The 23,996-nt window shown below is 37.2% G+C and overlaps 1 protein-coding gene across 1 annotated transcript in view; it reads left to right on the top strand.

Moving 5' to 3' along the window:
- Positions 1–23,996, top strand: part of GRM7 (glutamate metabotropic receptor 7) — a 421,378-nt gene that overhangs the window by 222,829 nt on the left and 174,553 nt on the right. The window contains exon 4 of the mRNA XM_088134322.1: positions 2,496–2,650. Coding sequence (XP_087990448.1) covers positions 2,496–2,650 — 155 coding nt within the window. The remainder of the gene's footprint in view (positions 1–2,495; positions 2,651–23,996) is intronic.

The following is a 23,996-nucleotide window of genomic DNA, read 5'->3' as shown; positions in this document are numbered from 1 at the left end:
TGGATTAGTGGTACCTAAGAGTATATATTTGAACTGATTTTTGACTGAATGTACTCAGTCCAATTTTTTTCTGGGTATATATAATTGTCTTCAATGCTACAGATTTTTTTTCCTAAGTTGAACAATGACTTCTACCTCCATTAGCCTGAACAAATCCAAATGTGATCAATCTTCCTCAAGTGTCTCTAACTTAATTAAATTAACAGATGAGACACCTAGCGGGTCATATTATAGACATAACTGTAATCCTTAGTTACATGCTTCACCTCACTTTATTTTAAAAGAATCATTTAATTTAAAACATATAGGGAGATGGCTTGCTATGAAGCAAACATTACTCTCTTTATTTCCAAGAATGCTTCTGGACCCAACACAGAATATATAAGCAGCCTTAGAAAATAAAAGTAGTGGATCACTCTAGCCATGTGTTCTGTGTGGAAAACTTGAGGTAATTGTGACCAATAAGGGGCAATGGGAAAAAACTTCAGCAGTTTGTCTTCACAAAAACAGGTACTTATATTGTGATGAAGCCCAATCTAATAGATTGAATGTAATACTCTTTATGAATGTAATACTCTTCTTTCATGGCAGCCATTTTGTGAGAAAAATACTCAAAATTACAGATGGCTCTTGCTTTTTTAGCTTCAGTGTTGCAGCATTGTTCAAGCCTGCCAGAGTGAATGTCATTTTATTAGAAGTCAAAAACTCAAAAACACGAGCTAAGAGCAAAAGATATAAATTACAATTAAGCCACTTTGAGTCCAGAATTTGTTTCATTTTATTAAATGCCAGAGCTCAACTGAATTGACAATTGTTTCATACAGATCCCAAGATTTCTTCATTCATGCAGCCTGCATTAGTTGGGAAAGCTCATTTGATGCCTGCCAAATGTTATCATTACTTGAGCATTAGAAATACTTGGTGGTCTATTGCAAATTATTTATACAGTACATCTCCAGTGGGTCTGGATCTACCCTAAGCTCATTCTTGGTCATATCAAAAGTCCACATTGTCCAGCATTTCCTTCCCATGGTCCTATGCACTGGTGCACTGAAAAAGGCCCTTGCCACTGAGCTAATTTGCTTGCAGTGGAAGGGAGGAACAGTAACACTCTTTGCCCTGGTTGAAATTCTCAGTGTAGTAAGCTGGTCATGGTGTGATTTTTTTTGGTGCACTTGAGATGACTGAAGGTTCTCTGAAGCCAGCTCCCTCACCTGGTCTAGTTTGTCCCTCATTTGCAGGATATAGTTAATTTTGCTTGAAAGAGGCTTGGCCTTTCCTTCCCAAGTTTCCCTAAACATCTGAAGGGTTCCCCTGACTTTTTAGCCATATACAGTAGCAACTCAAAAAGAGAGAATCCTACAGAAATCTGTAGGACCTTCAAGAGTTCCCTCAGGTTGCCCCAGGATTATATCATTAGCTAATTTGGGACTCATACCTACCTGGAGAGAAAATGCTCACCTCCCAATTTCAACTGGGACCTTAGCCATAGCATAGGGCCTTGATTCACCATCAACCCTTAAAACAAGAACTTGCTTCTTTGGGACATGATGATGATGAATGAATTTTATTGGTTAGTCAGTTGACCTTATCAATTATTTGGGATATGCATTGGGGGACACAGATGTATCTTTAATGAAACCGTGTAAGCATCCATTAGTGTTCCTTGCAACTGATATTCAAAAGCATACTGTATTTGATAACCGAGGTAACTATATAGTTTTCATGAATAATAAATATTAATAGTATTATCTTCCACAATTTTGTTTAGTAAAATCTCAAGGCAAAATTCAAACTGAGCTGTAGTATGAAAAAAAACAACAACTAATGTATGCATTTTGTACATGCTTGTAATATATATATATTTTATAAGCATTTTCCTAATATAATGTTTTACTACACACACTTCCTCCTAATAGTCATTAAAAAATATTCTATTTTATAGTATTGAGTTGCAAATTTTGGGAAAGTCTGGCATTAAAGTACAAGTTTATTGTATATTTGCAGAATATGAATTGGTTAGGTTTCACTGTCAGCTAAGCAAATTTCTCCCCCTTACCATAACAGCAATCCTTCTATAAGGTGTTAAAACTGGTGCTTTTCTGGGAGACTCAAATATGAGGATGGGAAGTATATTATATGGTTTAGCAAGCATCAGTAGTACTAAAATAGCACTCTGTGCATCTATGACTTGATTTATGGAATTTGGTGTTATTTAAGAAATAATGCTTAATTTCTAAGTTACATTTCTGCATCCTCAAGTATATTAAATTTCTTAACTGACTGTATAAGCCACAAAACAGTGACAAGCAGTTCTCATCCAAGGATAGAGTTTTTTTTTTTTTTTTTTTTTTTTTACATTTCTGATTTTCCAGTCTGGAGGATTCATTGTTTCGGCTCATTAGGTAATTATTTTCTGCTGGTGAGTGTTCCACCACATGAATAAGGACTCTCTCTCTTTCCCCCTGAGAATGATAACTGTTTCCTCTTTACAGACAAATCCTTGCAGCAGCAAAAAGGGCTGATCAAGTTGGCCATTTTCTGTGGGTGGCTTCAGACACTTGGGGTTCCAAAATGACCCCGGTCATTCAACAAGAAGATGTTGCAGAAGGAGCGATCACCATCCTGCCTAAGCGGGCAACCATTGAAGGTAAGCCCTTCCTGTTCTGCCAGCCTCCCTGCACAATTTGGTTTTTCCTTGCTGACGTTTTAGATCAGTGTTGTCCAAACTTGGCCACTTTAAGATGAGTAGACTTCAACTTCCAGAATTCCCCAGCCAGCATGGCTGGCTGGGGAATTCTAGAAGTTGAAGTCCACTCATCTTAAAGTGGCCAAGTTTGGACAACACTGTTTTAGATAAAGGCAGTCTCTGCAAACTGAGTCCATATAAAGACACCTCTCATATATTATAATTTCAGAAGGCTGTCCTCAATGCAACCTAATTCGAGAGGAGTCATTATGCTGATGATAATCCACCTCCTCCCAAACTCTGTTATTTCTACTAGATTTTTTTTAGCGCTGGTTAAAAAAAGACTTGAGAGGTTTGCAGTCGATGCTTTGAATCACTTCTGATGGCAAGAAATAGACAGCACAGTAGAAGTTTGAAATGCAGATGCTTTGCTGGCAATGCTTTAGTTATATTTTAAATAAGACACTAGTAAAATGTGCAGTGCAGATGCAGACTCTTGATAAATGCAGAGTCAGACATGCAGCAACCACAACAGATTCTCTAGCAATATCCAGGATTCTGTATGCAGATGTCTGCTTGTTCATCAGGAGTTTTCCTTTTTCTTCTTGTCTGCCTCCCAAGTGAAAGAAATCTTTCAGCCATCTGGAATAGTTGGACATCAACTCCTCTTGTATTTTACAACCTGTTTATTCTGTTCCTTTCCAAGTGTATAATTCTGTTACTTGTAAGTCTACAGCTCCTACTTCAACCCCTGCTTTGCTGTTTCATTGGTGGTGGGGGGGATAGAAGTGGGGATAGGGGTGGGGATGATGAGCAAAGAATGCTGGGATTGTACACCAACAGTATATCCTTCCAGCATGGAGGTCATCTCAGCTGCCTAGTTAAAGCAAGCTGGCATCTATATTAGGCAACAGCAATATAGGAAGATGTTGGAGGTAGATAATCACTTTAGTGGCCATAACAATGGGATCATACTGCTCAGGAGAAGACAGTGGTCAATCACTCCTTTGCTTTACCAAAAAAATGCCAGGGGTAGACAATATAAAGTAATTAATGATATAATGCTAGATGATAAACCCCTCAGGTTGGAAGGTACTCAATATGCTACTAAGGAACAACTGAGAATCTGTCACAATACTAATGGTGTTTATGATGCAGCTAGATTAAAGGCTTTGGAACACCTAGTTGCTGATGCTGCCATGCAGGAAAAGAAAATACAAAGATGCAAAAACAAAATTACAGGGGGAGCCTGGGACTTAGGAAGCATGTACATGGGAACTCAATAAAGTGAAAGATGAAATGAACTGACTACACATTGACATTTTATGCATCAGCGAATTGAAATAGAATGAAATTGGACCCTTTCAATCAGAAGATCATACTATTTACTACTTGGGACATAAAAAACAAAGAAGGGATGGCTTTGCTTTCATAAGAAGGATATGGCAAAGACAGTACTTGGGTACAATTCAGTCAATGACCGAATAATATCAATTAGCCTTTGCAGATAATCCTTGAATATGAAGGTTATCCAAGCTTATGCTCCAACCACTGATCCAGAAAAACAGGAATTTGATGAGTTTTGTGCTCAAGTCCAATCTGAAATTGCCAGAACGTGCAAGCAAGTTATGTTCTTTATGTCTGAAGACTGAAATGCCAAAATTTGAAATACTAATGATGAAAATAAAATTGGACTGTATGGGCTAAGAAACATAAATGAAGCATGATAATGACCTACCAGTTTCTGCCAATCCAAAAATTTCTTCGTAACTAACTTATCCTTCAAACAACCAAAGCAATGCCTATATACTGTACATGGACATCACTAGATGGATAACACAGGCATCAATTTGTCTATAGTACTGATACAAGGAAATGGAAAAGCTCAATGAAAATGGCAAAACATCCAAGGGCTGACTATGGAACAGATGAAAAAAAGTGTTCATATGTGAGCTCCAAGTTAAGCTACAGTGGAAGGGAAAAAAACCAACCAGTTTCCATGATGAGCATATATCCATCATTTCCAAGTGGAACATCAAGAATCACTTTGAAGTCCTGAACCTCATTGGATAGAGAACCAGAGGAACTGTGGAGTGATATAAAGATGTTCTTAAAGTTGAATGTAAAAAGAAACTGCCAGAGATAAAAAAAAAAAAAACCAGAAGAAAACAAACTGGATATAAGAACAGATGATGAAAACTGTAGAGAAGGAGAAGCCAAAGCCAAGAAAGACAAAGATTTCAAGAAGGAACATAATAAAGAATTTCAGAGAGCTGTTAGTACAGACAAGAAGCAGTATTGCAATGATATCTGTCAACAGACATTGGAAAACAAGCAAAGTCTTCCAAAAATCTCTGAACTCAGAAGGAGGTTCCAGTCTCAAACTGGTATGCTAAAGGATACATAATATTGGATTCAAAGAAGATCAAAGATGGAAGGAGTATATTGATATTCTGTACAATAGGGATGTCAACATCCAAGATACTTTGGAAGATATTCCGTATTTATAAGAACTGCTACTAGATCGTTAGAACAGCACTCTGTTGTGGTGGTAGAAGGTACCCCCAATATACACTGATATTGCTATAATATACAAACAGGCACAATATGTTCCTCAAGTAAGTATTGCATAAAGTATAGAAGTTAATTGAGAACATAAGGTTTTGTTGTGGCAATATAACTTTTCCTGTGCTTCTATTTAGGTTTATATATAATGTTGGTATAAAATGTATTGTGCTTTCTGTTCTACTCAATGTAGACACTGCTATCACTATACTCATTATCCCTTTTGGTTGCTTTAGCCCCTCTACCATATTGCACATCTGAAAGAGAGGGGGAACAAAATGGGGGAATGTGGTGATACAAGGTACCTCCCCATACACATGTGAGCTGCATTCATTACCAAACCTATGAGATGTCCCCACCCGCATTACATGTGAACTGTTTAAAGTGCCCTTGTAATAAAACATTGACAGCAAGCTGAACTGACCCTGAGTGGTGACAGGGGGAAGAATCAGACAGGGGCCAGTGGCCCAGTAAACCAAATTTTTCATATTCACTGTTCAGATCTCAACAATAGCTTAGCTAGCATACTGAATTAGTAGGAAGGGATAAATAATAATAAGGTCACCCAGATGGGTTTATCAACAGCAGTCCAACATCATGCTGTAATTTACCTTTGTCTTGTCTTTGAAATGTGGTAGGCCAAAGATGTATAAACTGTGATTCTGCTTTTTCTCAGGACTGCTTAGCAAGCTGCCAATGCTTTGCTGGGAGCTCGGTGTACACTGTTGTTGTTTGTGCGCTTAATAAATGTATATTGTATCTTCAGTGTGATGTAGTTGCTTTAGGTGAGACAGGTTTTAGCCATAACAATGCCCCTAGGAAAATGCACTCATGAGAAACCTACACCCAGGACAGGAAGCCCCAGTCAGTTGCAAGTCAGCAAAAGATTGAGACAAAGTTGTATACTTTCTTCTTATTTATTCAACCTATGTGCTGAATATATATTGAAGAAAGGTGGATTGGAAGAAGATGACAGTAGTTTTAAAATTGGAGAAGAAACATCAATAACCAGCACTATCCTGATGATACTACTCTGTCAGATGAAAATGCAAATGATCTGCTAGCTCTAGTAATGAAAGTGAAAGAGCACAGTGAAAAAATGAGACATAGATTAAAGATAAAAAAGACCATGCTAATGACAGGTACAGCAATCATCCTCAGAGTTGACAAGAAATAAGGAGAAAAAATGCACTTGGTAGGGTAGTTATGAAATCCTTGGAAAGGATATTCAGATGCCTTGATGTATGTATACCTACAAGGGTTAGAATCATGCAGGTAATGATTTTCCCTGTGATGCTCTATGGAAACAAAAATTGGACTTCTGAAGCAGGATAGAAAGAGTATTCACACTTCTGAACTTTGGTGTTGGAGAAGACTCCTGAGAATACCAATAGATAGCTAGGAAAGCAAACAAATGGATCATTGTACAAACTCCTAGCTCCCTTGAGAAGCCTATGATGTTGGAAAATGTGGAAGGAAACAGAAGGAGAGAATGATCAGCAGCAAGATGGATGGACCTGATTGCAGTAGTGAGGAGTACATCTGAAGGGCCAGCTTGGGAAAAGATCATCCTGAAAAATGTCTATGTAGTTGCTAAGAGTTGACATGGACTTGATGGCACATAATCAATCAATTAGTCAATTATTATTGTTGTTTTTGCAATTAATGCATATTTGGTCACATGGGCAGTTTCCTACTCACATGGCTTCTCCCAACTCCTTGTTCACTTGTTGGACAAGTAGTATGCAGTTCCCATGAAATATAGCTTGTAATCTTATTAAACATTCTATTGGAACTCAAAACAATCACATGGAAGAAAACCTTTCTGTATTTCCAGTCCTGCCAGAAAGGGAGATAGTATATAAGAGAGTCATAGCCTTCTAGAAATAAGTCATTGCTGGCTATTAAAGGCTATATAGTAGAAAGTCTCAGGTGTGCAGAAGTACAAAATAATTCATTCCAATTCCTCCTCCATATGTTCAGACTGGCATAAATCATGAAATCAACTAGTTCTTTTTTCTTTTCTTTTCTTTTCTTTTCTTTTCTCTAGTAATTACTTTTTAAGATTTGTTTGAACATAAGGATTGTTAAACAGATCTGTCACAAGATCTTAATTCTGGAGGTTCATTGCTACTGCAAGGTATCTCAATAGAGGTGGATTTTTCCTCCCAGTCATCATGTCTCCATTTTTGCCAGACCTTCATTCCCATGTAAACCACTAGTAACATTTGGGGTCTTGTGAAGAAGATAGGACAAAGGACAAAAGTCTTTAAAGATGATATGGTTTTATTAGAAATGAATATGTTTTTTTTCTCAATTTGATTAGAATCAGCTTGTATTTAATGGCTTTTTTCAGAAAATGTTCATTAAAATATAGTTGTTTACTTGAAATGTTCTTCTGACCTGTGATATAGGTCAGAAAGAAATAATGGTAATAAAGGATAATGCTTTACATAGAAACCAGGTCCCCAAAGAATTATAGCCTCTACAACATCCATTTGCTGGTTAGAAATGCAAATATTTCTCACATTCAAATATACCTGGTGATAAGAAGGGAATAAATAATCATGATAATATAAAAAAGCACAAAACTATTAAAATCAACTGCATGCAGAGCTGGGCAACAGAGAAAATGAATCCATATTATAACAGAACAACTTGCATACCATTGAAGGACTCTAAATTCTTAGCCAAAAAGTATTAGTATTATATTTTCTCCCTGCCAATTACCCTATTTCCTGTTATTTTCTCTCCTTTGTTTTATATCTGTGACTGAACTATAATAGACTGAGGAATAAACTGATGCTAAATTATCAAGTAACATCATTCCCATGTTTTCTTTCAAAATATTGCTATGCTCCCATTCTCTCCTCCTTTCAAAACTAGAGAAATAGGGGTATGGTACTTATTCTTTGATGGCTTGGTTTTTATGTGTTAGTTGGCACAAACAAGTGTCAGAGTTTCCAGCAGCTATTCCTGACAAGTTCTCAGTTCTGTCATTGTTGTTAGCGACCATCCATCATTCCTTTCCTAAGCATAAGTTTCTCTTTAGGGAAAATGATGGATGAGGAATGGTTCTTTTGAGATCCAAATGATGGTATGGAATCAGCTTTATGGGTTTGGCCTGATAAATTAGACTTGTGAGTCTCAGAGGATATTTTTGGATGCACTTTCTTTATACATGTATTTAGCCAATTAATTCAATTCTCCATGTGCCCCAACTTTTCTACCTGATTGTCTGTTAGATCTATTGAACATCCATCCATCCATCCATCCATCCATCCATCCATCCATCCATCCATCCATCCATCCAAAACAAGATTAGATACATTTTCTCAACACTGACCTCCCCTTGTTTTGTCTACATACAGAGGTCAGGAAGCATGATTTGCTTAAGTTGGACAGAAGCTGTAGGTTCCCATTTCCAAATGCTGGTAGAGATTCCAAATGTGGGTCACGGGGATCCTTGTGTTTCATGAACAATCATTGCTTGTTTCTTGGTGACTATCTCTTTCATAACTGCTTGGATATTATAGATCCAATGTCAGGGGAATAGTGATATCTCTGCCAGAGGCAGTTGTGGATAGTTATGTGATAAGAGTCTGTGATAAGAACTTCAGGATTAATATGTTAATTGTAAGGTTTCAGTCACATTTCTGTAGGAGTGTTTATTTAGTAACACTGTTCCTTTTCCTTTGTCAGCCTTATTGAGGAAGCTTTCCAGAATCATGAACGAAGCTGCCATATTTTCTGTCTTATAATTAGAATGTACGTCAAAGTGAAATGGGAAGGGACATTTTAAGATCATCTTTGTTATATCCAGCTATTCCCAAGACGGTGCATATCTATATTGGAAGGCAAAGCCAGTAGTAATAACTGTAAGTCTCCATCCTCAGTGTTTAGACCAAACGATGAAAGCTTTTTTTCCCCCCTGATAGCAGTCCTTTTGTTAGGTGCACCATATGTTGCATTTTAAATATTTTAAAAACTATTATGGTTTTTGTGTTTATATGACAGCGTGTTTTATAGTTTTGGTTTTCTTTCATCATTTTTCTTGCTTATGAGCTTTCCAGTGGTTACAGATTAGTCCTCCTTTTTTCTCAAACTACTACTTAGTATCAGTAAATAAAATATAAATAAGCAGTTAGAACTGAAAATAATAAGAATTTCTAACAAAAAATCAGTATAATTTTTCAAGGTGTTTATTGCTTAAAATATGAGACTAGTATGATTTATTGTTAAATGTGAGGTTTCTTTTGACCTCCTCTGTTCACACTTGAAAAGAGAAAAATCTGAGGGTCGAGAAGTCTTAATATCTCATTTACATTAAAAGTAATATCTCCAAAAAGTTTTAAAGCTATACTGGATTCTACTGAAACTTTTCCAATCTGCCATATGGAATGGATGTGCATTTGGGGACTTATAATCATAATACATGTAGAGGCCGCCAAGCTGGGAAATTTTGTTTCTTTGAGTATATAACTGTATTTTTTATGAACTGTGGAGGATGAAATTATCTTGAAAATGATGGATATGAAAGGTTATGTCTCCTTCAAATTGAGCTCAAGTTTCAGTGACTTTATGGATCTGTCCATGTAGTCTTCTTTCCAGCAATATGGAAGTGGCATGCCGTTGCTTTCTTTCAAGAATTTTTTCCTTGAATTTTCCAGTCTAGTCTAGGGCCCTAAGCTTTTCTAATGGTCTCCCATCTAAATGCTAATCATCCAACCCTGTTTAGCTTTTTGAGATGAGCCAAGATAGGCTAGTTGGTACCATCAAGCTGAGACTGGTACTTCAGGATTATGGTAGGAGGTAACTTTTTTTGCCAATTAAGATCCCACATTATTGAAACATCAGCAGTTGCAATGCATTCAACTAGTAGAAAACAAATGTTGTGATCCAATAATGTACTGGATATTCTGAAAGAATTCTGTTAGCATATACCAAGTGACATGCTTGTGGGACATATTTGTCATTGTTCAAAAGACTGAATACCTGTATATGCAATACAATATGAATTTAGATGAGTCTTAATATAGCCTGGTCTTGTCTGATGTAATTATTTGTAAGGTACAAGGAGATTGTCCTTATATAATAATCAGTTTATAAAGCATTTTGTTTAAAAGGTCTTTAATCAGAGCTGCTTGGTATTGATAAGCAATAAACTGTACCCATGTTTAACCAACAAAAATCAATAAAACAGAACTGCATTTTCTCCAGATAGTTGTATCAAATCTTATTTAGGGGCAGTAAGAAAATTGTAAAAATAATTTTATGAATAGGCTGATGAAACAGCTTATATATATATATATATATATATGTGTGTGTGTGTGTGTGTGTGTGTGTGTGTGTGTCTGTGTGTGTGTGTATGAATGTATGTAAATAGCATTTATAATATAGCATGTATGTATCCGTGTGTGTGTGTGTGTGTGTGTATGTATATATATATATATATATATATAATATAATATATAAATAGCATCAGAATAAGAGTAATAATAATTGATGACCAAGATTAATTAGCCAGCACCTTCTATAAGAGTTCTGTCTTTATCATCTTCTGGAAAAATATTAAGAAAGGAGGGTGTCTAGTTTCTAAGGGGATGTTGTTCCAAAGTATCAGAACCATAACTGAAAAATACCTCCTGCCCTTGGCCTCCCTTGTATCACAGAAGGATTCCCAGGTAGACAGTCCTGCAAGTACTTGGATGCCAAGGCATTTAAGGTGTTATAGCTAAAAAACAGGACTTGGGATTAATTGCTCGATTGCACCCAGAAACCTATAAACACATGTTTAATATCCTTCTGGTGGCTCATGACTACCAGCAAGAGAGCCATTGAATTTTGTACTAATTATAGTTTGTGAGTGATCTTCAAGGGCAGTCCCATGTAGAGCATATTTATGCAGCTAAATGTGTTGTTGCCAGAGCCTCATGCTCCTTAACTGATACACCAGCCAAAGCTATCTCTGACCATGGTCTCCACTTGCCCAATCAGCAGTAGCTGTGATCCAGGAGGACCACCAAGTCATAGACCTGTTCTTTAAGCAGCAGTGCCTTCCCTTCAAGAGACAATTCTTGAAGAGACTGAAATCACAAATGACAATTCTGCCTTGCTTAGTTAAATTTCAGCCTGTTTTGTCCCATACAGACATTTGCAGCCTCCAGACATTGGGATACAACCTCTGCTGCATCATTGGCTTAGCCTGAGGTAGCATTGTACAATTGGGTGTCAGCAGCATACTGAAATATTGCATCTCAGACTGACAGATGACCTCGCCCTGTAACTTGACATAGATGTTAAATAATGGGGAGGAAGGACCGAATCCTGCAGCACCCCATAAGTGAATGACCATTAAGGCTCTGCCAAATCTGAGCAACTTTACTGGCAAAGTGCTGGGCAAATCTATCACAGAAACCAAGCAGTAGATTTCCTGACCACACCTGATAATCATAAACAAGGCCAGTGGCCATCCTGCCAATGCAATAAGTGAAAAATACAATTACTTTCCTTCCCATCATGGTGCAGGCCTGAACCTAGGTATGCACCTATGCTTGGTCAGGTTCACTTTTCATCTTCTTCCACTGGCATGCCATTTCCCAAAGCTCCTTGGTAAATTAAGGGGCCAACCGAGATCAGTGACTTCCTTCTTCCTTGCCAATTGTTAACCAAACAATCAATAGAACTGTCTGCCAGATCACTGGGAAAAACCTCAAAAATCTTATTTTTTCCTTAGGTTTAATTGTAGGCCACCCAGTGTGAGCTTTAAGTTGGGTCAGCCTTGTAAATTGAAATAGCAAACAAACAATTATCTCCTCAAAGAATGCCTATCCCCCCCCCCCCCCACCGCCACCCGAAAAGATTTATTGCATCCTGGCCACTGGAAACAAATTTACACATTATAAGCACTGCAAACTGGTCACAGTACAGAGAAGGGGGAAGTTTGAGACATAAAATATATTTATGAATATTTTTAGTATTCATAAGTGACAATAAATATTAAGCATTAAGCTCAAAGATCCAAACTTTTTTCATATTATAAAATAATATGAAATTACACTGTTAATAGCTTCCAGTTCCTATTGTATAAATACCACTGTACTTGGCTATTATTTGATTTCTATAATGAAATAAAACAATTCTAAAAGATTGATGCGCTATGTTCTATACCTCTATATTTTTACCTGTTTTAAAGTATGCCATCACATTTGGCCAGATAGAAACATCTGTTAGCTGTGTTACCTTTTCTCCTCAGCTTTAGCAAGCTTCCAAAGGAACAGAGTTTCACCACTGCCCTACAGGTCACTACCTTTCCACAAGCCTTCATGGTACAATTTTCTTCAAGTCTTTCTTTATCAGCAGAGGCTCTGCACAGGGAGCACTGAAGTTCATCTTGTTCCTACCCATCTTTCCTAACATTCCAATCAAAGTTCTTGCCCTTTTCTACACTGTGCTTCTAAAAGATATTTGTAGTTAAAAAAAAAAGATGAAGACAAGAAATGCACAGCCCTGGGAGCCAAACTATTTGCTTCCAGTGAAGATCTGGCAGTTGATAAATGGATCCCACCAGCTTTTTTGCACAGATGTCATTGCTGCCTGAAGTTGATTATTTTTTTAGGGACTACTTTTGTGCCTTAGCGAAGAGCATTCAAACATTAATTACACAGGCATATGAGTGTGGTAATCTCATTGTCTTTTTCTCTTTAAGCAGTGCAAAGTGCATCTCATCTCCTCTCCCCCTCTCATGCACACCTTTTTCTTAGCTTGTCCTCTGACAAAAAGGCAAATACAGCCACAAAGCAGGATAATAACTGTAATTAGAAATTATACTTCTGTCAAACAATAGGAAGAAAGTTTCAGAGCCTTGACTGATTTTCATTGCAGAATTAAAGACGAGGAAACCACAAGCTAATAGAGCATTATACAATATAATTCAGATCTACTCAGACATAAGGCCGAGTTCAGCAGAGCCTGGGATAGGGCAATGGAAAGGGATACATTGGGTCCCAGTTTGCTTCCAGGTCCAATTCAAGGGGTTAGTTATTACCTTTAAAGCCCTACATGGCATGGGACCGGGTTACCTGAGGGACCTTCTCACCCCCATTATATTGATCCATCCCACCCGGTCAAGCAGTGAGGGTATGCTGCAGACCCTGTCGACGAAAGAATGTCCACTGGCGGGGCCCAGAATGAGCGCCTTCTCTGCTGTGCCCCCCACCCTATGGAATACCCTTCCCCCAGAGGGGAGGCAGACCCTTGCTCTCTCGACCTTCCGGAAAAGAATTAAGACCTGGCTGTGCCAACTTGCATGTGGCAAGAAAAGGGGCAACCAACCCTGGGGGTGGCTAGCACATGGAAGATGCTTCTGTATGTAAATATCCTTTCTACCAGCAGCACCTTGGAAGGTATTCTTATTTATGTATGAATATGGTTTTTATCGTATTTTTATCGTATTTTAATTAATATTTATTTTCTGTTTTTACTGTAAACCAACCAGAGTCACTTCCTAGTGAGATGGATGTTGACCAGATTTGAAATATAAATACATACATACAAGCATACATACACACACACATTATCAACAGACAGAGTGGTTTCATATGGAGAACAGAGGATCTATCTTGAAGGGAAAAGATTTGGTACTTCTATTCCTGATTTGCTCATGTCTTCCTTGACTACTTTAACATGCTCTGAAGTCAGTTGGGAAGTTAGCTTGGGAAAAATGCAGCTGTCTTCAGCAGATGGAGGTTGTTTTATACCAACTCTGGCTAATATGTGCATACTTTACTAGCATGTACCTAAGTATGTACTCAACTCAAGGGCCTAATGTAGTTTTGTACATTATAGGCCCAGCCTTTCATAAGGGTTATTTTCAGATTTCCAAGAGAACTTGCATGACTGAGTGATCTAAGAAATTCAAATCAGTGGTTTATAATATTTAAACAACACAAAATTATAAACTGGAAACCATTCAGAATATTCTATTTATATAGATAAACAGGGCTACGTAGATAAGCAGGGAGACCCAGGTTCTAGTCCTTTAGGCACAGAAGCCAGCTTGGTGTCTTTGGGCCAGTCCTCCCCACCATCCCTCCCTCTCTCCCTCCCTCCCTCTCTCTGCCCTAAACTGGTAAGCTGAAAAACTTCTTATCTACCAACCCACACTGGACCAGCAGTTCATGGTCCACAATAGTCAAAGAAGAGCCCTTCATCTTCCAATGGTTTGATTCATGATGATGATGGTCATCATCATCATCATCATCATCATCATCATCATCATCATCATCAACCAGCCATAAAACCAAGTAAACTGGAGGAAATACATTTATAATAGTTAACTGATGGAGAAAAAAGGTAAATGAGTATACAAAATGCAATCTTTTCAGAGTCTTTTATCCTATATTGATCTTTCTATATTGTACAGTATATTTATTTATACAATTGATATGGCTGCCCATCTAAACTAGTTTTTCTTAGAATTTATAACTAATTTCTCTAATTTAAAATTTCTGAACATGTCAAAGGCTGAGGTCATATTTTTAATACGTCTGCCCCTTTGTCTGCAGAAATGTCTGACATTCAGTACAAGTAGGTACATGTTGACTATTGGCAAGCTACTTCCAGATTTCAGTAATCATGCTGTTTAATATGGCTGGGCTTGCAAAGGCAATTGGAGTAAATCTTCTTTCATGCTGTGGAATGTTAATTGATTTTTAATTAATTCTGCAGATATCGAAGCATCAGAGAGACCTGAAAGTCCCCCATATCATGGGAGAGTTTACTGTCTTGCAAATTGACTGTGAGGAGTGGAGATCTATTTCAGCACCTCTTCACTTAATGTTGACTCTTATTTCCACTTGCTGGCCCTGGAAATGATTGATTGTTATTATACTGATGTTGTTTGCAAGCCTCTAAATGTCATATATTTGTCTGTGTCTGTTAGCAACAAGCAAGATGGAAACTGAATCTAAATACTAGGAAAAACTTGAACTTTTTTTAAGGAAATGAGCTACTGTTTCCATCCAGGCAGCATGCAATTTTTATTGCTTTTCACATTTTGCTGTATGTTATGTACAACATGCAGAATAGTATAATGTACAGTCCAATATTGGATTAATTCCTATTCAACTGCCTTTGAATGGCATGGCAAACCTCTGACAATCTAGGGTGCATTCCCAAGTTTCCTACTCAGAGTGACTTTGCTGAAGTAACTCAGTGCTTAACTTATAAACTTAAAGTTCAGGGAGAACTTCAATAAACACAGGAAACATTACTGCTTAATATGCAGCTCTTGGGAGACTAGGAAATGCAATTTTATGGCAGCAAGTTCATGTTATCAAGTTAATGTAGTTTCCTTCTTCCTTTTAATTTGTTTTGGGACCATTCTAGCCTTTCTTACTGCAACCTCTTCTAACTTGATCTTTTAAAGTCCCAAAAAATGGAATATATGGCTTTATTTTTGGTTTGCTGTGTGTGGAGGGGGAAGAGTAAGCTGTGCATGTTTTTCAGAAGTTTCCCACTGTGTTCAGGGGGGTTTACTCCTGTGTAAGTAAGCATCCTAAAATATAGCAAGCAAAGGAAATGATTTAAACTCATGCTTAATTTGTACTACATTAATTCAGTAGCTAAAGTCTATTAACACAGTAGGGTCTCTCTCCTCACTCACTTGGCCAATGACTAAACTTAATTTTCTTACTGAATGTCCATATATTGTGGCAGCACTAGCCAACTTTGGCTGGTTTTGAAAAGCTAGGCAATGTTGGAACTGGGATGGAACAGACCAGTAAATGCCAGGGTTGTAGGCTAGACCTGGAAGTTTTAGAAAAATCCTGAAAGAAAGTGATAGCAAACTAATTCCTTATTATTGTCAAGAAAACTACATGAATGTCTCCATATGGTCACCAGGATCCAAGTTCTGCTAGGATGAGAATTATAGTTTCTATAAAATAATAATTATAAAGGTGTTTCTCATTATACATTATTACAGTGAAATTTATATTTTTGAATTATGCTTTGACTCTTAGCAGATCCAAGGATTAAATTTTTAGCAGGTGGTTCAAGAATGCTTTGTTCTCGATTCCTCACCCAAATGGATAAAAAGATCAATTTTTTGAATTAATTTCAGTTTCTAAAGTATTGTAGGGCTGCTTTGCCTCTGGCACTCTGTTTCCATGGCATGCCTGGCAGAACGCCATAGGTATGTGCAGGAGTTTTCTGGGCTGGAAGGATATATATTTACATATAACTAGCAAGGTTGTGGGGTGTTTAAAGAAGCCATTCAGCTGCACAGTGGTACATGACTGTAGTCGATGTTCACTGCAATTGCTTTTGTGCTTTGTCTCTGTGACATTTACAAGCCTATAAAAGCTTTGGCCTCAGAATTTGTTCATCAGCCAGAGCAGTTCAGCTTTCTTGTGTGCCATTGTCTTCTGCTTGCTTTTTCCCCCCAAATATTACTCCCACAATCAACCCCCATCTTCTTGCAACTTCTCTACTAGCTTCTTCTCTTGCCAATCCTTGAGAGCTGGCTGGGAGGGAGGTTCTGGCCCACTTGGGCTGTCAAGAGCCTAATCACTAATCATTGGAATCTTACCCTTGCCAAGCATGCATTTATGGATAACACTACTTCTCTATTGTTCCAGGCCTTTCTGTTCCTAAATATTTCAAATCTAACACTTTTGCCACAGGAAGCAAAGGGTGATATACTGTATTTCCTACTTACCAACAGGCAGAGATCAGAAGGATCCTATCTTGCCTTCTATGGACCATACATTATTTCAACCTGAACTGACCACTTCCATAGTTCATGCATTTTCAGAAATACACCATTAAGTATAGATATATCAGTCCTGACAGATGCCCCTCCCCTGAAATTATTGTGGACGATTATGAAGCCTCTTCCAGGAGAAGGAAAGTGGCTTACCTACAGTAATCAAGTTTTAAATAACAGCTAAAGTTATGCTTTTTCATTCAAACATTTGCAGGATAAGAACTGTTTCAAGGACCAAACTGACTTCAACTTTTAATTGCTGTACTTTAAATGTTTTTTCTGTATGGGTTTTTTTTTGGGGGGGGGAGGAGGTATTGTTTCATTGTTGCTTATATGATCAAATTGTTGCTTTTTTAAGAAAAAAAAAAGATTATTCTGTCCTTTTTCTGTGCATTGCTCTGGGCTTCTTCAGGAGGAACAGTGTGGTGGTGGAGGCAGTGATAATAATGATAAAGAAGTTGTTTCTAACAAATGGCATTATATTTGACCCCAAGTAAAATGACAAGTGAACTGCTATTCTTCTGTTCCTGTCTCCTCTTTAACATGATTGGTGAACTCATTCTTTTGGGAAGGATATGGATATTAACAGTGAAACCTTAATGTTCATACAAAGCTTTCAGGAACATGGGCATCATCCTGCAGATATTTGTTTGAATAAATCAAAATTCATGCAATCCCTTACACATTCCCTACCAAAGGGATTGTTAAAAAACAAATGTTCAGGGGACAGCCTAAAGCCGTGAAATATTTAGAGATGATAATATCAGCAGAGATTACTATCTGTTGTGTTAATCATATAACAAGAATTTCGTACAGTGCAAAACACTCACAGTGAGCCTACAGGGAAAATTACCATCCTTTAAATAAATTCCCTACCCTTTGTATATATTATTGGAGGTTTTCTTATGATACAAAAGACTTTGGTATTGGCAAAACAGTTGAGTATCTCTGATTTGGTACTGAATAATCTCTGATTTCAACAAAAAGGCCATGACAGTGACTGTCGGAAGATAAAGGAAAAGAAATTTTCTGATCTTAAGTCATACCATTATGCTGCTCCTCTGACTCAAACAATAGCACTTTTTTTTTTTTTTGGATTTCTTTTCTTCCAGCTCAGATATTAACCACCTGAGTAGCCGCAGTCTATATACCATTATAATAAAACAATTAGTAGAAGCTAGGTGAGACTGAAAGAATAAAACTGTAAATTAGTTTTTAGACCATATTTTCATGGGGAAAAAAAAGTGTTATGTACCTGTTCAGCCTCAGAAATGCAGGCTATTCACATACTATGTGCAAATCTGTGCAACGTACCTGCAAGCAGTACATAGCCATCACATGAGTCTAGAAAGTTAGAAAAAAAAATAACAAATCAAATAAATTAAAGGCAGTAGGAAAGGAAGAGAACACAGCTAATTTTATGTTACATAAACACTATTCAGTATATATTTCCATCTTAGCCTATCATCCTTACTCCTGCCCAATTCATACATTCATACCACTTCATGTTATCTTATCTTATATTCTTCTGTTCTCACCCCTCTTCTTTAGCATCTCAACTCATCTCCATCCAGCCATAGCTTTTCCAGTCTTCCCTTTCTCTTGACTGATTCATTCTTCCTTTATATATTTGCTTTGCAATATGATCTTCATTGGTTCTCTCTATATGACCAGGCCACCTTAACATACTTATTTCATTTTGGTCAGCCACTTTTATATTGAGTCCAAATTCATTCAACACCCAATTTCTTCCTGCTTTACCATACACACTTCTTTATTAACCTATTCCTGCTGCATTCCTCTTGCTTTTCTATTTCTCCTGACATACCCCACTTTCTTTTTAACAAAGTGATCAGAAGTATGTGCCTATAAATAGCTATTTTTTGACAGATCTTTTGACAAATTCTTTTGACAAATTTTCACAATAGACCACTTACTACTCATTACTTTTCTAACAGCTTTCACAAGTTGTTTTGTCCATCCATTTCCCCATCTTTAGTAAACATTCTACCAAGGTACAGAAATTAATTTACATGCCCCATTTTTTTGCTGTGGTTTATTCCATCTGTCCTATCCAACCCCAAAACATTGGTTTTCAATACATTAATTTTCAGATTTATCTTTCTCATTGCTTCATATAATCTGTCAAAACACTCAAGGTCTCAAACAACAATGTGGCATCATTGGTGTATGTTAAAGTAAATGTACATTGAGATCCAAGCCAGCATATCTCTAACTTCACCACAAATTTACTTATTTATTTATTTACAGGACTTATATGGCCACCTATCTCATGTGATAACTTTAGGCGGCTCACAACAATCCATAAAAAATATGGTTAAAAGCAAAAGTACCCTTCCCCCCAAGTGCCAGTCCAATCATCATCATAGCTAAACTCCATTTATACGTTTATCAACAAATACATTAAATAACAAAGGAAACATCATACGTCATACTACTCTTATTGCATTTTGCAACCAATCTTCAATTTCATATTCATGCAGAACTTCCAATAATTAGAATCTCTAAATCAACAAACATAATAAACCTTCTTTCTCACATTTCCAAACACCTTCCGAGGCATGTATAAATTATTTCTTGGAAACTGAGATTTATAGCATTCATTTAAATTCCACTCTCTGTCTTACCACTATCATTTCTTTACGGATTTCTAAAAGAGTTCTTCCAGCATTCCATAACTTCTGTTTCATTCCAAATCACTCCTAGATTGATTCTGTTTGCTCTGCTGGAGGCTCCTGGTTCAGTCCTCTTCCCCCCCCTTCTAAAAGAATATTTTATTTGTATTGCATCTTAATTGCTCTACATTTTCCTTGCCTCTCTTAATCTAAACCATTTCTTGCTTTTTTTAAAATTACATTCTTTGTAATTTTTTTTTTTTGCACATGTATAGTATTTTTCTATCATCTTCATTTTTTGCAGTCTACACATTTTTCCCTCAGCCACAGCCTCCTTCTCTTCATTTTTCATCCTTTTGCATACTTTCCATTAGTGTAATTTCACACACTTCTGTAGCATTCTGAACCATAATTATTTTTACTTTCACTCTTTTCAAGCACTTTCACATCTTCCTTCCTTATTCTGATTTCCATTCATTCTGTTAGAAGATTAACCTATCTTCTAATACTTGTTCATGTACAACACATATTTTCCATGCTAATTGCAACGTCTCTAGAGATTCTAAATTAGAACTTTTCAATCTGTGCAGAAAACTTAAAGGTGACTGAATATGGTGTTAATAATAAAACTAGCATCCAGGAAAAGATTAACATGTAGCCTTTCTACCAGTGGCCTGGTTGTATCTGAGGGGCAGGACCAGGCACTGCTTCAGTGATAAATTAATTGGACTGTAATGTGCACCATGATAACAATTATTATTGTGTTAGATACACATTCATGGCAGCAGTACCAAGACATGTAATAGTATAGCTAAAAATTGGGAGGTAGATTAGGTAATACCACCTAATCTATTGACCTTTTTATCTTATATCAAGCTTTCCCAACTGGTGTCTTCCAGATATATGGAATTTTACTCATGTTGACATATGGAGCTTACAGATTGGGGAATGCAGTCTTATGCTATCATTGTGCCATTGTTATTATACTATAGGGTCTCTCCCACCTTTTTACAAATGGAAAAAAAATATTAACATTTTGTCCCTTCAGTATCTTCTGATGAGTAATAAATGCAAACTCATATAGAAATCTATTACTAGAAGAAATCTGAAGGTAGAAATCCTCATTAGTTTAAACTAGAGTGAATTGCATCCTATCAAGTTCATGCTTGTCAGGAAAAATGAGGAGTAGCAGGTGTTTACTGATGGATCTTGAGAAAACTGGCTTCTTTAAGTAGCACTTGTGTGCTATTGCATACTAAAGTTTCTCTATAACTTCAAAATCAAAGGAATAATGTGATATGTTGTTTTAAAGACACCTTGTAAATTTTTAGTATAGCAACCTAGAGTGATCTTCAAAACAATTTTGAATGTGATTTAATTTAGAAAGGATATGTCCAAACAATGCTTTCTTAACTATGAAGTTAAGAATAAATGGTATCTCAGTTGCCAGCAACAACAGTTGTTTTCCAGTCATAAGAACATAAGAGCTTACTGGATCTGGCCAAGGTCCGTCTTAGTCCAGCATTTTCTTTCTCATATTGGCTAACCAGATGCCTCTGAGATACAAGCATGAGATATAGACACACTTCTCCCACCACTGTTCCCTTGCAACTGGTACTTGGGCAGCAGTTTCCATTTGGGGTATGTCAAAAAAGTCAAATTGGCAGTACAATAGAAGCCCTGATCCTTAATGCATATGTGCAATGTTGGCACATATGGAAAAGGGGTAGAGCTTTGATTATGCTGCTGCAAATGCCAGTTAGATTTTTTTGACACTCCTCCCTCCACTGATGCTGCTGTGCACAGGCGTCTACACTGCAGGACATGGGGAACAAAGGTCATGTATGACAGCATCATCACACAAGTGCAGTGACTTATGTACTTGCCTCAGACATTGTGGTGCAAGAGTCTAATAGCCGCATTTGTGCAGTGACATCATAATGTGTGTCATCATTTTAGCATCATATCACTGGTACCTAGCTCTTTTTATTTGATTATGGTTTCTTCCAGTTTGCTTGGAATAGATGTTAAACTGGCTACCTCTAATTTCCCGCATTTCTTCTGGATCCCTTTTTAAAACATGGGGTCACATAAGCTACTTTCCTATACTCTGGACTGAGCTGGACCTGAGTGACAAGTTACATATTTGTGCTTGGAGTTCAGCAGTCTCACATCTGGGTTTTTAGAGAACTCTTGGATGGATGCCGTCAGGAGCCAGTGATTTGTTACAGTGCTGTCTCTCAAGATGACATAGAATAACTTCTCTTGTTACTTCAATCTGCTTTGGTTGTTCAATTTTGTCCCTGAAAAAGTCAATACAGGCTCAGGTTATCTATCCAGTATCTCCTGTAGTAAAGACAGATGCAATAAATTTGTTCAGTTTCCCTGCAATCTCCACATCTTCCTTGAGGATCCCCTTTACTTCTTTTTCAATAACTGCCCAATCTGATTTCATTCGTTCGTTCGTTCATTCATTCATTCATTCATTCATTCATTCATTCATTCATTGTTATATGATCCTGAAATTCATCTACCTTATTTCCATCTCATCCCATCTCATCCCATCCCATCTTACTCCATCTGCTTATGCTTTTTCCACAAGAGTCTATACTCCTTTTTGCTCTTCCCATTAAGAGAGGTTTTCCATTTCCTGAAGAAACTTTCTCTCCTACATCTTAGTGGACACTACAATAGATACATTACTGGCTTTTCCTAGATTTGACTGACCCTTTCTTACATTGTGGAGTGTTAATTAGTGCAACATCAATTATTATGGTTTAAATAACCTCCAGGCACTACAAAGAAATTTGGCCCTCTTAATTTTTCCTTGTGTCTATAGAAGGGAAGAAAGGTTTCTTTCTTTCACTGCTTGTATAGGTAATTGACTTTATCTTATTGATACATCTACTTCCCCCAAAGGTGTCTGCTGCACTATGGCTGAAACCCTTTGGAGCTGTGGCACATCATAATAAACTAATTGGCACAATAATCATGTACTCTCACAATTATCCTTTCCACATTTTTATGTCTGTCCTTCACATGCACACTGAACAGTCTAAGAAGCCACTTCACTTTACTAAGAAGCAAAAGCATGGTTTTGAATTGCATGAGTGAGGCTGATGAGATGGACTCACATTGTCTCATAATTAATACATGAACTGTTGCCTTGTGCAATTACCTACATTACTGGACTTCTTACACCACAGCAAAAAGGGGCTGTGGGTAGCATCTCCATTTTTTTTTTTAAAGCAGTTGATGAGAAACATCTGTGCCAAGCTTCTCCTAGATAGATGAGTTAATCCTGGAAGAGGGAAACATAAAACCTGTCAGGAATAACTCAGGTGCTTGCGAGTAAACTCTATGATTGATCTCTTCTGAAAATAGTTCTTAGATTTTGATTCAATCTTTCTATGCATATCCTTGGTTCTCAAAGAAAATAGCATTCTGGTTCTTTTCTTTCATTTCAAGATCCCCCATCCTCAGGGAAATAGCTGGAATCCTGGAATGTTCCCATGTTCTTTTTAATATTGTGCTGAGTTTCCAAAAGTTTCCTTCCCTTGGAAAAAAAGGTTCTCTTGAACCCCCTCTTTTTAAATGATTTCAGATACCCTGATGAATTGTTTCTGAGCTTACTGTACTGTTGTAAGGCATCAGAAGATGCTGTTCTGTTGTTTTCTGTTACCTGTCTCTCTGTCACTCCATAGCCTCCCAACTGGCTCCACTTCCTCACTGGGGAGAAAATAACATGGGAGGAGTCCCCTCTTGATCTGTTCCCTTGAGACTGAATGAAATGTTTGAAGGGAGGGAGACTTCAGAGAGCTGGAGTGAAGATTATAAAAAGAAAGGCAGCACATTCCTTGGCCACCTAGTTAACTAAGGTAAGGAGACTTCCAGCAGCTTTGCAACCCAAATATTATTACAATATTTGGCCTGCAAAAATATAAACAAACAATAAATGGCAGTTCTCTGCTCTTATACAACATGGGGTGATTTTCAAGGAGTCATCCCTTCATCTGTCAGAGATGAAACAATTTTCTAACCTTGTATCTCTTAGCACTGCCAAATTGGAGAAAGCAGAAACTTGCTAAATTCTGTAAGACTGGAAGAATGAGGACCACATTGTTTCCCTGAATCTTCTGTTGTCATTTATTTATCTGGATGAAGTGGGTATTCTACCATGTAATTTATGGATTTTATTCAATTCAATTCATGTTTTCAGGGGGCTTTCTTCTTAGGAAGTAACTGCATTTAATTTACACATGCCACTATTTCTACTACAGTGTCCCTCAAAAACAATTTAAAGATGTATATGATTTTCTTTTCTCCCATCTCTATT

This window comes from Python bivittatus, unplaced genomic scaffold, assembly GCF_059951505.1.
Source record: "Python bivittatus isolate LINGU-HERP-01145 unplaced genomic scaffold, Pbiv_v1 ctg000080_np1212, whole genome shotgun sequence".
Classification (NCBI taxonomy): Eukaryota; Metazoa; Chordata; class Lepidosauria; order Squamata; family Pythonidae; genus Python; species Python bivittatus.
The sequence above is the reverse complement of the archived record's forward strand: the minus strand, read 5'-3'. Positions and strand labels throughout refer to the sequence as shown.